General features: G+C 40.7%; 1 protein-coding gene across 3 annotated transcripts in view; it reads right to left on the bottom strand.

Annotated features, from left to right (window-relative positions):
- The window catches only part of ppp2r5b (protein phosphatase 2, regulatory subunit B', beta), an 81058-nt gene that overhangs the window by 59386 nt on the left and 6475 nt on the right, over positions 1-15197 (bottom strand). For 2 of the 3 annotated variants that reach the window (XM_061912867.1, XM_061912868.1), the window contains 2 exons: positions 13996-14036; positions 1675-4451 (listed from right to left, as the gene is read on the bottom strand). The exons of the other annotated variant lie outside the window; for it this stretch is intronic. In XM_061912867.1, the coding sequence (XP_061768851.1) occupies positions 3759-4451; positions 13996-14036 (734 nt within the window). In that variant the 3' untranslated portion in view covers positions 1675-3758. Of the gene's footprint in view, positions 1-1674; positions 4452-13995; positions 14037-15197 lie in introns of those variants that run through there. 3 annotated transcript variants of the gene reach the window in all.

Raw genomic sequence — 15197 nt, 5'->3', positions numbered from 1 at the left:
TGTTGCTCTGTTATAAGCAGCAGCCAGGAGGAGAGACAGGGTTGGGGCTGGAGCCAGAGGACGAATGAGGACTAAAGAGAAAAACACAATTGCTGGAAAGCAACTGAGAGACTAATTGAAAAAAACAACAATATTTTAACCCTAAAACAGGCTCTCATGTCGGTGCTTGGTGGTCTGAAGAACCCCCAGGAGGGCAAGCCCAACACTAACCAATGATAAATAAATGACTTCTTACCATTAACGCAACTTCTTGAACATAAAAATGCATGTGAATGTTTTATATTTTGAATATTTTTAACACAATGATTACAAGTGGAATTATTCATTACTTATCGTGTTAAGCAATGTCAGCTCAGATGTATCCGGGAGCCAGATGCAGTCATCAAAAGAGCCACATCTGGCTCTAGAGCCATAGGTTCTCTACCCCTGACTTAGTTGGTTCTGTGACGCAGCTCTTAACTCAAAATACTTGTATTTAAAACCATCGGCTCCCATTGAAAGGATTTATATAAATTCATTCGACGCTTAGGCATCCCCAAAACAACACAATTTTAACATGTAAAATGCATTTTAAAAGGAATAAACAACTTTTAGATATGAAATTCTGCATAAAAACAATACAATACACTGCACAACTACTTTAGATTTATGAAGTAATGTAATAATAAATGTTAAGCATTTAATTTTGGGAAAATTGGAATGGAATCTCCATTGAGTGGATTTGATGTCAAACACACCATCAGCAGGTTTTCCCTATTTTCATGGATACATTTCTGTCGTTTTGATGTGACATTCATAAGTTAAATTCATTCTGCTTCAGTATAGTGCAGACTAGTGGTGATGTGCTCAGTCATGTGTGTTCTTTCCTTAGTTCAATGAATATCATCCGCTTCTTTTCAGCACTCTTTCCCACTCACTTCCTTGTTCTATCTCGATCTCTATAGCTATAAGCTAATGGTCGTGTAGCGGTCTGCGCTGTGTTCTTCCCATACTGCCACCACTTAGCGCAAACCCACGACCGTCCGATGGAGGCTAAAGGCCCGAGCTACTAACCCAGCATCTAGCGCACTATTTGAAGCTGTCAGGGAGTGATTTATACCAACCTACATCTGGCGCAGCCACTTCAGTTGGCCCCCATTACACTGGTAAAACCAGATGTTTTGGTCCAATCTTACAAGATTCAATGTGGTGGTAAAACCAGATGTTTTGGTTCGATCTTACAAGATTCAATGTGGCATTTGCTGCGCTAAATAATGTCGGGGATGCTTGCAACTCAAACTTCTGCTTGCAACACAAAGAAAAACAATTAGCTAGCCAACAAACAGCTTATATCGCAAAACACTCTTAAGGTGAGATACCAGTTATTTCTGAGTAAAATAATGTAATCAACATCCATTGAAATATTACCAGAAATTATTTTAAGAAAGAAATCCTCTATTCTGGCACTTTAAATCTGACTATTATTTTTACACAAAATAATGTCATCAGTTGTTTGGAACTACCCACTGAGCATGCATTAAATACGTTCTCTGACTCTGTGCATGCATAAGAGACAACTGTGCATTATTTCAAATTGTTAGTCTTACCACCTTGCAGTACTAAAATGTATACTAACTTCCAGCTGCAGCCTCCTTGCTTTAACACATTGAAAAAAAACATTAACTTAAATACATGTGATTTATAAATCATTTATTGGTCTATTTTTCACCAGTTTTGCACTTCATTAGTAAGTGTACAAATATGCATGCAGTATATTATTGCACAGGAATAAACAATGTGTTAAATAGTCAATGCAATGGGTGACACAAATAAATATAAGGCAGGAGTTTTCCCAGTGTTTGTTGCTTGAGGCAGAAAATGTTTTATATGCAGCACCCTTGTTTCATTTTTTGATTAACAGTTCAAGTCACAGGTTTACACACACACTTGATTTGAAATTTAATAGCTGCTTGTTTTTACTCCTTTTCATCCATCCATCCATTTCTACCGCGTATTCCCTTTGGGGGCGCTGGTGCCTATCACAGCTACAATCGGGCGGAAGGCGGGGTACACCCTGGACAAGTCGCCACCTCATCGCAGGGCCAACAGATACACAGACAACATTCACACTCACATTCACACACAAGGGCCAATTTAGTGTTGCCAATCATCCTATCCCCAGGTGCATGTCTTTGGAGGTGGGAGGAAGCCGGAATACCCAAGCCCGGGATTGAACTCAGGACCTTCGTATCGTGAGGCAGACGCAGTAATTCCTCTGCCACCGTGAAGCCGACTCTTTTTCAGACATGTTGAATTGTTTCACCTATAAATGTTTAAAATGTTCAAATGATTAATTTGAACTGTTTTTTTTTCTAGGATGAAATGAATATAGAGTTGAGGACAAAACTATTATCCCTCCTTTGAAAGGGCTGTAAAACATAGCAATGCATTTTTTTCATTTTGGATGCTTCTATTATTGCCCTGCGATGAGGTGGCGACTTGTCCAGGGTGTACACCGTCCTTCCGCCCGATTGTAGCTGAGATAGGCACCAGCGCCCCCCGAGACCCCAAAGGGAAAAAGCGGTAGGAAATGGATGGATGGATGCTTCTAATATTTGTATTTACACACAGGAACAAAGTTATTTCACAAAAAACAAAAAAAGTTATTTCACAAAAAACAAAAATGACCAGTCAAAATGATGAACCCCAACAAGAAATTGTGTGTTCTCTTTGAGGGATAACAGCCTGTAATCCATGGTTACAGTTTTTCACAAGTCTCTCACAAATTTCATGAGCAATCCCAGCCCATTCTTATTTGGCAAACCTCTCAAGCTCTGCAAAATTCAACGGTTTTCTGCCATGGACTTTGGTCTTCAATTTTCCCCAAAGATTGTGGATGGGATTCAAGTTGGAGCTTTGTGCAAGCCATTCAATAACATTCACTATGGCATGCTGGCACTCTTTTTCACCAGGAGTGACGTATGTTTTGGGTCGTTATAATTTTGGAAAACAAAGCATGGACCCATTCCCAGTTTTTATGCTGACTTCTTGAGGTTTTCCTTAATATCCTTCTTTCTACAGGATTCCTTCAACCTTGACATGACTCCCAGTTCACTAATGACTTCAAATAGGTTTGATTAATCAGAGCACATGGCTTCCAACACTTGCTGTCTCTCAAACTAGGATGGTGTTTTAAGCTGCACCTAATCATTTTGACTCTGGTCATTTTTGTTGTTGGTAAAATAATTTGTTCCTGTGTGTAAATACAAATATTGGACGCATCCAAAATGAAAATAGGATGCTTGGAAAAGCTGTGTAAAAATGCATCGCTGTCTTTAACAAAGTGTGTCTCAATTATTATTTTTTACGCCCCTCCTCCCCCAAAGAATAATATATGACGCTGTTAATTGGTTTGACATGTTACATGCGCTTCTTCACGTAAAACTATAAGACCTATTGATGGTGCGAGATCTGCCTAGAGGAAGAGGCGGTAATGCAGGTGATAATGCTGCTTTGGCAGCATGACTCATTTCATCCAACAACACTCAGAGCAATGGAAAGTCCTCCACCGCAGAGAAGATCTGAGAATCAAAGTTTTTTTTGATGTACACACTGAAAATTTACATTGTGTAATAATTTCCTTGCAATAAAAAGGACAGTTCAAATAAATCATGATGGGTTAACATGAATGTGACATTCATTCCCATGATGAGTGTAAATAAACCTCTGACTGAACAATGTTGGAAGCAACATGTTCCAGTATTCCACACATGACACTACTACTCACTTGTCCCTGCATTTAAAATCCACTCATTGTCCTCCAGGAGATCCGAAAATGACAGATTCCCTGGACATTCCTCCATCATAGCTAGTGAGGAGGCATTTGATTGGAACGGTACATCCAGGTTGCTGCTTGACGTCGGAAGGTTACCGGAAGGACTGGGATTGGAAAGCAAGGAGAGCAGAAGCTTAGATGCCGACATGAGCTCCTCGCTTGGCTTCAAAGCAGTATCTTCACTGGCCTGTGCAAAAGATGTGGACCACTGATAGTGCAAGTTGTCAGAATTTCCAGTAAATTCATGCAGATCAAGCAAGGGCGCTCCAAAACTTTCTGCAGATAAAGGTGGTTCAGAGGGAAGCGTGGTAGAAGCGGCCATATCTTGGAGTTCCACCTGGAAAAGATTGTCAATCTCAGCGCTGGCTGGCGTGGAGAAGCCTCTGAAGAAGACAGAATGGGGAGGAGGTGTAAAAACACTGTGGGAAGATAGGGCGGATGAGAGCGATGGACGTGTGCTCTTATTGGGGTCTACAGGTTCAGGAGCCTGGCTGGATGTCGTAGTGAGGGCGGACGCCCCGAGGCGACAAAAGGGCTTGTGGCGCTCAAGAGCTGTCGTGTAACGATGGACATCTTTTTTTAGTGCTCTGATCTCCTTTTGGAAGTCCGAGTTAGACCGCTCAAGCTGCTGCAGCTCCTGTGGGGGGGGGGGCGGGGGGGGGGGGGGGTAGAACATAAAATGGTGGAATCTTTAAACACTTAAGAATGACGTCACACTTTCAACACTAATATGCTCACCGGCTCATGAAAATATTTTTTTTAAAAACGGAACAAAATGTCACTAAAGTCATCCCCTTGCCTCATCACGCCTGAAATATTTCAGCTTTGTCACATCGTGGATTCTTTTGGGATAGTTTTAAAAAAAAAACTAGTCTACAAAATGACAGAACCACCAGACTTGGAAGATGTTCATTCAGTTGTTTAATTTTGTAGAAATAAAACAGGTAACCGACAAGACACAATACGATTGTCATTTGTTATGGCAACTTTATGGCTTTAACAAGTCAGTAACAGTTTTATTGTTAAATCAAACTGAGTGAAAAGATGATGAAATCACTAAATTCTTAGGAAAATTTTATGGAATTCATAAAAACCGACAAATGAGGAAAATATTATGGAATCATTAAAAACATCCATCCATCCATCCATTTTCTAAAACAGACAAACAAAAACACAACATAGCACTTGTACTTTGGAGCACCGCCTGTTTTTTTATCCTAGCTTGCAGTTTTTAAGGCATGGACTTAATGAGTTACAAACAGCACTCTGGTCATCAGTACTCTTTATCAATCTTGTTCCAACTTTCTCTGATTGCTATTGTCAGAACGGCGTTGCGGGTTGGAGTCTTGTCATGGACCATTTTCTTCAATTTCCAACAAAGACTTTCAATTGGATAGAGATCAGGATTCTGGACTATGTGCAGGCTATGACATTGACATTATGTGTCGTTCTTCAAGAAACATTTTACAGTTTTGCTCAATAGCAAGATGCATTATCATCTTGAAAAATGATGTCATCATCCCCAAACATCTTTTCAATTGATGTAATCAGAAATGTGTCCAAAATGTCAATGTCACAAAGATGTAATGACAGCTATCCCCCCAGTGCCATTACCTGACATGCTGCTCCACATTATCAATGACTGTGGAAATGTGCATGTTTTTTTTTAGACAGTCGTCTTCATGAATCTCATCAGAACGGCACCAAACATAAGTTTCAGCATCACCACTTTGATTAATACAGATTAGTGATTCATCACTGAATATGACTTTCATCCAGTCTTTAATAGTCCATTATTGCTTTTTCTTAGCCCACTGGAACCTTGTTTTACTGACGGCTTTCGTTTAGCTTTTCTGTATTTAAATCCCCTTTTCTTTCGGTAGATTCTTATTGTTCACTTACAGAATGTGACTCCAGTTTGTTTTGCTGTGCATTTTCTTTTTTAAAGACTTATTGCTTTAAGTTTTCTATCTTGACATGTTTATCTTTTCCTTTGTCTACCAGTCTGCTTGTCTTTTACAACCTTCCCATGTTGTTTGTACTTGCAGGGTTTCCCACACATTCATTTATTTGTGGCGGCCCGCCACGAAAGAATTACGGCCACCACAAATTAAAAAAAAATAAACACTTTTTTTGTTGTTGTTGTTGTTTTTTTTCCGGCTTTTGACTCTCTCGACCGCTCATAAAAGCAATGGGACTCTGTCTGTGAATGGAGCTTGTAGTTACATATTATATAAATATGTAAATATTATATATATATATATGTATATAAATATGTACAGAAAATAAAGTGTTGTAATTATATTCCAACTCCGTGTCCTTCTTGGTCATCGCCGCCGCCGCTGCGATGACAGTGAAAATTGAATAAACGACGATACCGAATTTGGTATTTTTATAGGAGCCGAACGAATTCCATCGGTATTACTAGGTATTGATTCACGTAAAATCAAACGATGCCGTATTTCGAAACCTTTGTTGCACGTGACGTCACATCCGGTTACATCCTCGTCACGCCCGGTTGCTGACTTACCGGCTCAAGTAAACAATTACTCAAACAGCACGCGGGGTGGACTCAGCAAACTTTTATTTAAGATGTCAACATCATCAAAGCAAATTCGCTTGGTAAAATAGTAAGTAAGACTCCCCTTTTACAAAATGCGCTAGCTAGATGGTAATTTACATTGGATTTTCCATAAACAGGCTAATAGCAGTCACAATTTTACATGGAAATTTCAACACCTCTAAATTTGGTAATAAAAACTACAAATAAGGTTGTTACAATGAAATACTCACAGTACAAACACTTTGTAGGGTGCAACAGGACACATTCAGCTTCATGGAAAAAGCCACTTACTACAACATGCAATAGATCAGCGTTAACTTTTTTTCACCAAGCACCACTATAATGACCAACATTAAAATACAGTAGCATAGCAGGCCTAAATATTCATTAAAAACATGGAAAAGGTCTTATTTGACAATTATATCTAATATTTTTGGCCACAGTAATGTTACACAGCGTTTGGACAGTAACACTTTGTTTGAATATTTAATTAGGTGATTAATTGGTGGAGTCTGCTACCACTACACAAGATCGCTCACACGGCTCTGACATAGCCCATACAGTACTGTCATCTAATGTTTTGGAAGTGCAACTGCATTGCAAATGAGACTCTAATGTTACAACAACACACAATGGTACCGGTATCAATACCCAGGTACCAGAAAATTGGTACTGTATCGTTTCAAACGTGAACGGTACCCTTCCTGTACATAACATTTTTTCAAAAACTTCAAATCTAACAACAAATAAAAACTTTTCTGATCCTTTTTTTGTGTAAACCCCTTTTTCCAATGGGGAAAAAAATCATGCAAAACCTTTTCACATAAAACCTTTTTCCCTTCATTTTGAAAGGAGAAGTTTTAATATTTTAGATATTTACTCAGAGTCTCAAAGAGTTGCAATATTTAATGTCAATTAATCGAAATGTCCGTAGTTAACTTGTAATCAATTACAACAATCGCAGGTAGATAGATTTTAAAATATTTTAAATAGTTGAATTTTGGCTTCACGGTGGAAGAGGGGTTAGTGCGTCTGCCTCACAATGCGAAGGTCCTGAGTAGTCCTGGGTTCAATACCGGGCTCAGGATCTTTCTGTGTGGAGTTTGCATTTCCTCCCCGTGAATGCGTGGGTTCCCTCTGGGTACTCCGGCTTCCTCCCACCTCCAAAGACATGCACCTGGGGATAGGTTGATTGGCAACACTAAATTGGCCCTAGTGTGTGAATGTGAGTGTGAATGTTGTCTGTCTATCTGTGTTGGCCCTGCGATGAGGAAGCGACTTGTCCAGGGTGTAAAACGCCTTCCGTCCGATTGTAGCTGAGATAGGCACCAGCACCCCCCGTGACCCCAAAGGAAATAAGCGGTAGAAAATGGATGGATGGATAGTTGAATTTTTAAAAAATGGACTGGACAATTTGTTTAATGCAAATGTTTGTAAATTAAACATTACAGTCTATTTGGAAAGTATCACAGCACTTCACTTTTTCAACATTTTCTTATGTTACAGCCTTTTTCCAAAATGTAATAAATTATCAATTGGCCCAAACAAATCTTCAAACCCCATTTCCATATGAGTTGGGAAATTGTGTTAGATGTAAATATAAACAGAATACAATGATTTGCAAATCCTTTTCAACCTCTTGGTTGAAGACAAATATCTTGTCTTTGTAGTGCAGTTGAATGCACTACAAAGACAAGCTATTTGATGTTCAGACTCATAAACCTTTTTTTTTTTTCCAAATAATAATTAATTTAGAATTTCATGGCTGCAACTCGTGCCAAAGTAGTTGAGAAAGGGCATGTTCACCACTGTTACATCACCTTTTCTTTTAACAACACTCAATAAACGTTTGGGAACAGAGGAAACTAATTGTTGTAACTTCGAAAGTGGAATTCTCTCATTCTTGTAGAGTTTCAGTCGTTCAACATTCCGGGGTCTTCGCTGTCGTATTTTACGCTTCATAATGCGCAACACATTTTCGATGAGATAGGTCTGGACTGCAGACAGGCCAGGAAAGTACCCGCACTCTTTTACTATGAAACCACGCTGTTGTAACACGTGGCTTGGCATTGTTTTGCTGAAATAAGCAGGGGCGTCCATGATAACGTTGCTTGGAAGACAACATATGTTGCACCAAAACCTGTATGGACCATTCAGCAATAATGGTGCCTTCACAGATGTGTAAGTTACCCATGCCTTGGGCAGTAATACATCCCCATACCATCACAAATGCTGGCTTTTCAACTTCGCCTGTAACAATTCGGATGGTTATTTTTCTCTTTGTTCCGGAGGACACCACATCCACAGTTTCCAAATACAATTTGAAATGTGGACTTGTCAGACCACAGAACACTTTTCCACTTTGCATCAGTCCATCTTAGATGAGCTCGGGCCCAGCGAAGCCAGCGGCGTTCCTTGGTGTTGTTAATAAATGGGTTTTGCCTTCCATAGCAGAGTTTTAACTTCCACTTACAGATGTAGCAACCAACTGTAGTTATTGACAATGGTTTTATGAAGTATTCCTGAGCCCATGTGGTGATATCCTTTACACACCGATGTCGGTTTTTGATGCAGTACCGCCTGAGGAATCAGAGGTCCGTAATTTCATCGCTTACGTGCAGTGATTTCTCCAGATTCTCTGAACCTTTTGAGAATTTTACAGACCGTAGATGGTAAAATCCCTAAATTCTTTGCAATAACTCGTTGAGAACTGTTGTTCTAAAGCTGTTCAACAATATGCTATAAGTGGTGACCCTCACCACATCTTTGTTTGTGAATTACTTAGCATTTCATGGAAGCTGCTTTATTACCCAATCATGGCACCCACCTGTCGGATGTTCCAAATAAGTGTTTGATGAGCGTTTCTTAACTTTATCAGTATTTATTGCCACCTTTCCCAACTTCTTTGTCATGTGTTGCTGATATCAAATTCTAGAAATAATGAATATTAGAAAAAAAAAAAAAGTTTATTAGTATGAACATCAAATACCGTTTATCACCAAATAGTAGCCCGGGCGTTTATGTCACAAAATCATTTTTGGAGACGGGCGTATAAAAGAAGCAGGCGGTTATTTGCACAAGGCTCTTATTTTTATTTTTTTGCACCAGCCCGCACCAGGCGCTTATTTGGTTACAATGGTTACAGTCCAGTATTTTTTTTTCATATAAAAAACTTTAAATGTAAAAGCTATTGTAAACATACCAACAAAAAAAGACTATCAAAAGACAAGAGATCAGCAAGGCCTCAACATGGCAGTAGTGCAACAATTGTCAAATAGAATACCAATACTGAAAATAAATAACGTTTTTAAATAAAGCAGCCTACCGGGAAAAATAAAATTATGGTACCAAGTACTCAAGTATAAAACCCAACATCAAAACAGAACAATAAATGGGTTGTACTTGTACAGCGCTTTTCTACCTTCAAGATACTCAAATCGCTTGGACACTACTTCCACATTCACCCATTCACACACTGATGGAGGAAGCTGCCATGCAAGGCGCTAACCAGGACCCATCATGAGCAAGGGTGAAGTGTCTTGCTCAGGACACAACGGACGTGACAAGGTTGGTACTAGGTGGGGATTGAACCAGGGACCCTCGGCTTGCGCAAGGCCACTCCACCACCGCGCCAAGCCGTCCCTATAATAATAATAAATGATAAATGGGTTGTACTTCTATAGTCCTTTTGAACCTTCAAGGTACTCAAAGCGCTTTGACACTACTTCCACATTTACCCATTCACAAACACATTTACACACTGATGGAAGGAGCTGCCATGCAAGGCGCTAACCAGCACCCATCAGGAGCAAGGTTGAAGTGTCTTGCTCAGGACACAACGGACGTGATGAGGTTGGTACTAAGTGGGGATTAAACCAGGGACCCTCGGGTAGCGCACGGCCAGTCTCCCACTGATAATAATAATAATAACAGTGTCACTTAAATAAAATAAAGGCTACAGTATTCCAGGTTTTAAATAAAGCAGCATACAGGAAAAATAAAATTATGACACAGAGTACTCTATAAAACCATCAAAACAATAATACTGCAGCAAATGCAACCCCAAATGCAACTCAAACCCACTCATCATCCTCCTCCTCCTCCCCTTCTTCCTCCTACTCCTCCTCCTCCCCCTCCTCTCCCTCACCCCCCTCATCATCAGCGTCCTCTTCAATCACAAGTTCATTGAGGAACTGCTGTTCCTCATCACTCTCCTCCTCTTCCTGAACCACAGCAGCACCCTGCTTCCTAGCACTCAACAGCATCTCTCTGCCTGCCTGACATGGCTGTCCCTCCTTGAGGCAGTAAATGAGCTGGTCCTCACTCCCATCAGCTGCCACCGTCAGCCCACACACCTTGTAGGATACCAGAAAGCAACAATCAGCTATGGCTGTTTGCAACACACGCAAACACACAGCCAGCCAGCCTACCTTGAATGAGTTGATCTGAGTGTCCCGATCTAGAGCATCCCAGGCTCCCAGGACCCAGTCGACCAGGAGGCGGCGGGAAGGGGCTCTCAGGTTCCCTGACTTGGTGTAGGTCTTGTCTTTATCACCAGCCATCCAGTTATCATAGTAGTCACGGAGCTGCGCTTTGAAAGGGCCATTCCACACAACATCTGGGGCCTGCAGGTACTTCGTGCAACCTCCAGAAATAACAGCCATTGTAAGGTTGTAGCCCCTTTTGAGCTCTGCCTTCGTGGCCTCGCTGGTATGGCATCGGTACGAGTCCCATGCAAGTAGCCTCGGTCCGAAGTGAAATTTCCCCACTGCCCTCTGGAGCCAATCCTGTGTCAGGTCATCATTAAACCAGCCATTCTTGGAGGAAGCTATGATCACCCCAGGCATGCTCTCCATAGCCTTTACATCACGGACTGCATCTTTAAACAAAATATAAGGCTTCAGCTTTGTCCCGTCTACTTTGGCTGCAAGAACCACCGTGACACGTGCCTTCTCATGGCCGGTGGTTTTGAGGCAGATGGAGCGGGTGCCCCTCTCATAGACCGTACTAAAACTAACCATTTCAAACCAGACGGCTGTTTCATCCATGGCAATGATATTCTTGGGCTGGATTTTCTTGGCCTCTATCCCTTTAGATAGAAAAGAGGAAGTTGACAATCTTCTCGATGGGAGCGTCCTTCTGTGCAACAGTTGTTCTCCTCCTGAAGGTGAAGTTGTTACGACGCAGGAATCGATTAAGCCAGCTACTCATAGATGCACCAAACACCACCCCGGTGTCTCTCGTGTCACTCGCGGTGGCATACAAGTCCTTGGCCTTAATACGGATAATTTTGCGGGACACACGGTGGTTCAGTCCACGAACGTGTTGTATCCACTGACACAAATTAGCATCAAGCTCGTCGCTCACTTTCTTCCTACCTCCGCCAGATAAACGAGCCTGTTTTCCATTGATTGCCGACTGAGATAGTAGTTCTCCCTTTTTTTTTTCCATTCGCATACACGTTTCGGGTCAGCGTTAAACTGCCTGGCCGCTGCCAAACCAGATTTCTGCGCCGCAGACTTCACAACCGCTAGCTTGAACTTTAAGTCAAACTTTCTGTTCTTCCTCCTCCTTAAAGTATTTCCGTCCATCAGTTGTGGTGCACGGGCTATTATTAAGAAGAGGCGTTTGATTCATAAAATGGGCTCAGACCCCGGGCGGCTATTAGGACATGGGCGGTTATTTGCCCAAGGGCGTTTACTTGGTAATATACGGTATGTTGTCTTTGTAGCATATTCAACTGAATATGGGTTGAAAATTATTTTCAAATCATTGTAGTCCATTTATATTTACATATAACACATGTTCCCAACTCATATGGAAACAGGGTTTGTACACACGATACCCCATAATGACAATGTGAAGTGTTGTTTTTTTTTTATTGCAAATGTATTAAAAATCAAAAAAATTAAAAACACATGTATATAAGTAGTCACAGCCTTGGCTCAATACATTGTTGATGCATTTTTGACAGCCATTACAGCCTCAAGTTTTTTTGAATATAATGCCAAAAGCTCAGCATACCTATCTTTGGGCAGTTTCGCCCATTCCTCTTTGCAGCACCTATCAAGCTCCATCAGGTTGGATGTGAAGCGTTGGTTGTCATCCAGGATGTCTCTGTACATTGCTGCATTCATCTTAGTTTTGTCAGGGAGGTGACCAAGACCCCTGATGGCCACTCAGTCAGACCTACAGCATTCCTATGTGGAGAGGAAAACCTTCAAGAAGGACAACCATCACTGCAGCAATCCACTAATCAGGCATTTAGGTAGAGTGACCAGACAGAAGCCATTTCTTGATAACAAGTTTGTTATAATTCACCTGAACGACTTTCAGACCATGAGAAACAACATTTTCTAGTCCGATGAGACAAAGATTGAACTCTTTGGCATGGATGTCAGGCATCATGTTTGGAGGAAACCAGTCACCGCTCATTACCAGGCCAATATAATACCATCCCTACTGTGAAGCATGGTAGTGTCAGTATCATGCTGCGGGGATGTTTTGTAGCAGCAGGAACTAGGAGACTAGTCAGGATAGAGGGAAAGATGAATGCAGCAATGTACCGAGACATCCAAGATGAACACCAAGGCTTTCCATCCAACCTGATGGAGCTTGAGAGGTGCTGCAAAGAGGAATGGGCGAAACTGCCTAAAGATAGGTATGCCAAGCTTGTGGCTTCATATTCAAAAAGACTTGAGGCTAGAATTTCTGCCAAAGGTGCATTAACACATTATTGAGGTTGTGAATACTTATGTACATGGGATTGTTTTGTGTTTTTTTTTTTTTATTTATAATACATTTGCAAAATATTAAAAAAAAAAAGCATAATTTTAAGGACAAAAATTAATGTATTTCATTTTGGAATAAGGCTGTATTTAACATAACACAATGTGGAAAAAGTGAAGCGCTGTGAAATGTGAACTTTCCCGATGCACTGTATGCTTAATTCTTAACACAAAACTGACATAAACACTCTTTTACAGGCACAGACAGTCTCTCACACATACTTATCACCGGGGACAGCGTGGTGAAGTTGGGAGAGTGGCAGTGCCAGCAATCTGAGGGTTACATGGCTCAATCCCCACCTTCTACCATCCTAGCCACGTTCGTTGTGTCCTTGAGCAAGACACTTCACCCTTGCTCCTGATGGGTCCTGGTTAGCGCCGTGCATGGCAGCTCCCGCCATCAGTGTGTGAATGTGTGTGCGTGAATGTGGAAATAGTTTCACAGCGCTTTGAGTTCCTTAAAAAAGGTAGAAAAGCACTATACAAGTACAACCCATTTATCATTTTACCACTTATGATACAGACTCACTTTAAAAACAAATATATATAATAGATCCAATATTATTTTTACTTCTTATTTTGAACTACATTGAACATTAAAAAAAACTGTTCTACTTAACCAGTTTTGCCGATTATCTCTTAATCTACTATTTTAGCTGCAATCTCCTTTTTTAGGCTGTAATGCGGTTGTACACATAGAAATTCAATGCTTGCCATTCCCGGTTTTGGAGAGCTTCCGGTTCGGCCCGCAAACATTTTAAACAGCTACTCTTTCCTGGTACAATACCAGAAGGGATGAATCGCTTCATGTGCTTCTCGACAGCCTTCACCTCTTTCTGTGTCGAGGGTCGCTTTTTCTGGGCAGCTTTACCTGCAGGTGACCATACAAAGTATGCGTATGAAAATAAAAGAAATAAAAGAAGATTAAGAAATAAAGTTATACATTTGTTTGCTATAATGTCTTTAACCCACAGAGAACAATGCATTTATATGCATTTACATTATTTGTGAAAAAACAAAGACTGATAAAACTTGACTATGTATATGGTGTACCTTTGGAAGAATGTGTCACTACTAGAGCTGGGCAACGATTAACAATTTTAATCGAAGTTAATCGCTCTATTTCTCCGATTAATCGCGATAACTGCGTTGTATACGCAAAGCCCAATAATGAATTCAAAAGTAATGTGTAATGCACCTTTATTGGAATATTCTCCCACATGAACAAAAGCGCTAAAACATTTGTTGTGCAAACACAATTTAAATCAGTCCTTGTTAAACAGTAGCAGTTAAATAGCATATTTTATGAAAATCAACTCAAAAAATGTAAATACAAACATTTAAGCTTATTGCCACTGCCAGGGTATTTAAGTTATCCTGTTTGTTATGGAAAATAGATATAATCTACATACAAATCTCTGAGCCACAATCATAACATCTGAACAGGCAATTTCTGAGGTAACAGCAGAAACATTTTTTTTATCAGGGATCCCTGGGGATAGGTTGATTGGCAACACTAAATTGGCCCTAGTGTGTGAATGTGAGTGTGAATGTTGTCTGTTTATCTGTGTTGGCCCTGCGATGAGGTGGCGACTTGTCCAGGGTGTACCCCGCCTCCCGCCCGATTGTAGCTGAGATAGGCGCCAGCGCCCCCGTGACCCCAAAAGGGAATAAGCGGTAGGAAATGGATGGATGGATGGATCTTATGTTTAAAAAACCTATATTATAGGTAGTGGGCTGTTTTAGGGAATTTTTGATCAAATTATCCGTAGTAGCAATATTAATAATGTTGTGTTTATTCTGTGTAGTGCACTTAAAATAATTATGACCATATCTAGGAATTGATATGATGGGAATTTTCAGATTGTTTGCTTGGTGCTTTGATAAACTGAACACATATACATGGTACTATATTGTGATGTTATGAGCCAGGTAAAAAAAGAACTACCCTACCCAGCATGCAACAGGAGTGACGAGCATGCGCGGTAGCCCGGTATAGGTTGTGTCGCCATGACGGCATCTTGTATGTTGT

Source organism: Nerophis ophidion, linkage group LG10 (assembly GCF_033978795.1).
Source record: "Nerophis ophidion isolate RoL-2023_Sa linkage group LG10, RoL_Noph_v1.0, whole genome shotgun sequence".
Classification (NCBI taxonomy): Eukaryota; Metazoa; Chordata; class Actinopteri; order Syngnathiformes; family Syngnathidae; genus Nerophis; species Nerophis ophidion.
The sequence above is the reverse complement of the archived record's forward strand: the minus strand, read 5'-3'. Positions and strand labels throughout refer to the sequence as shown.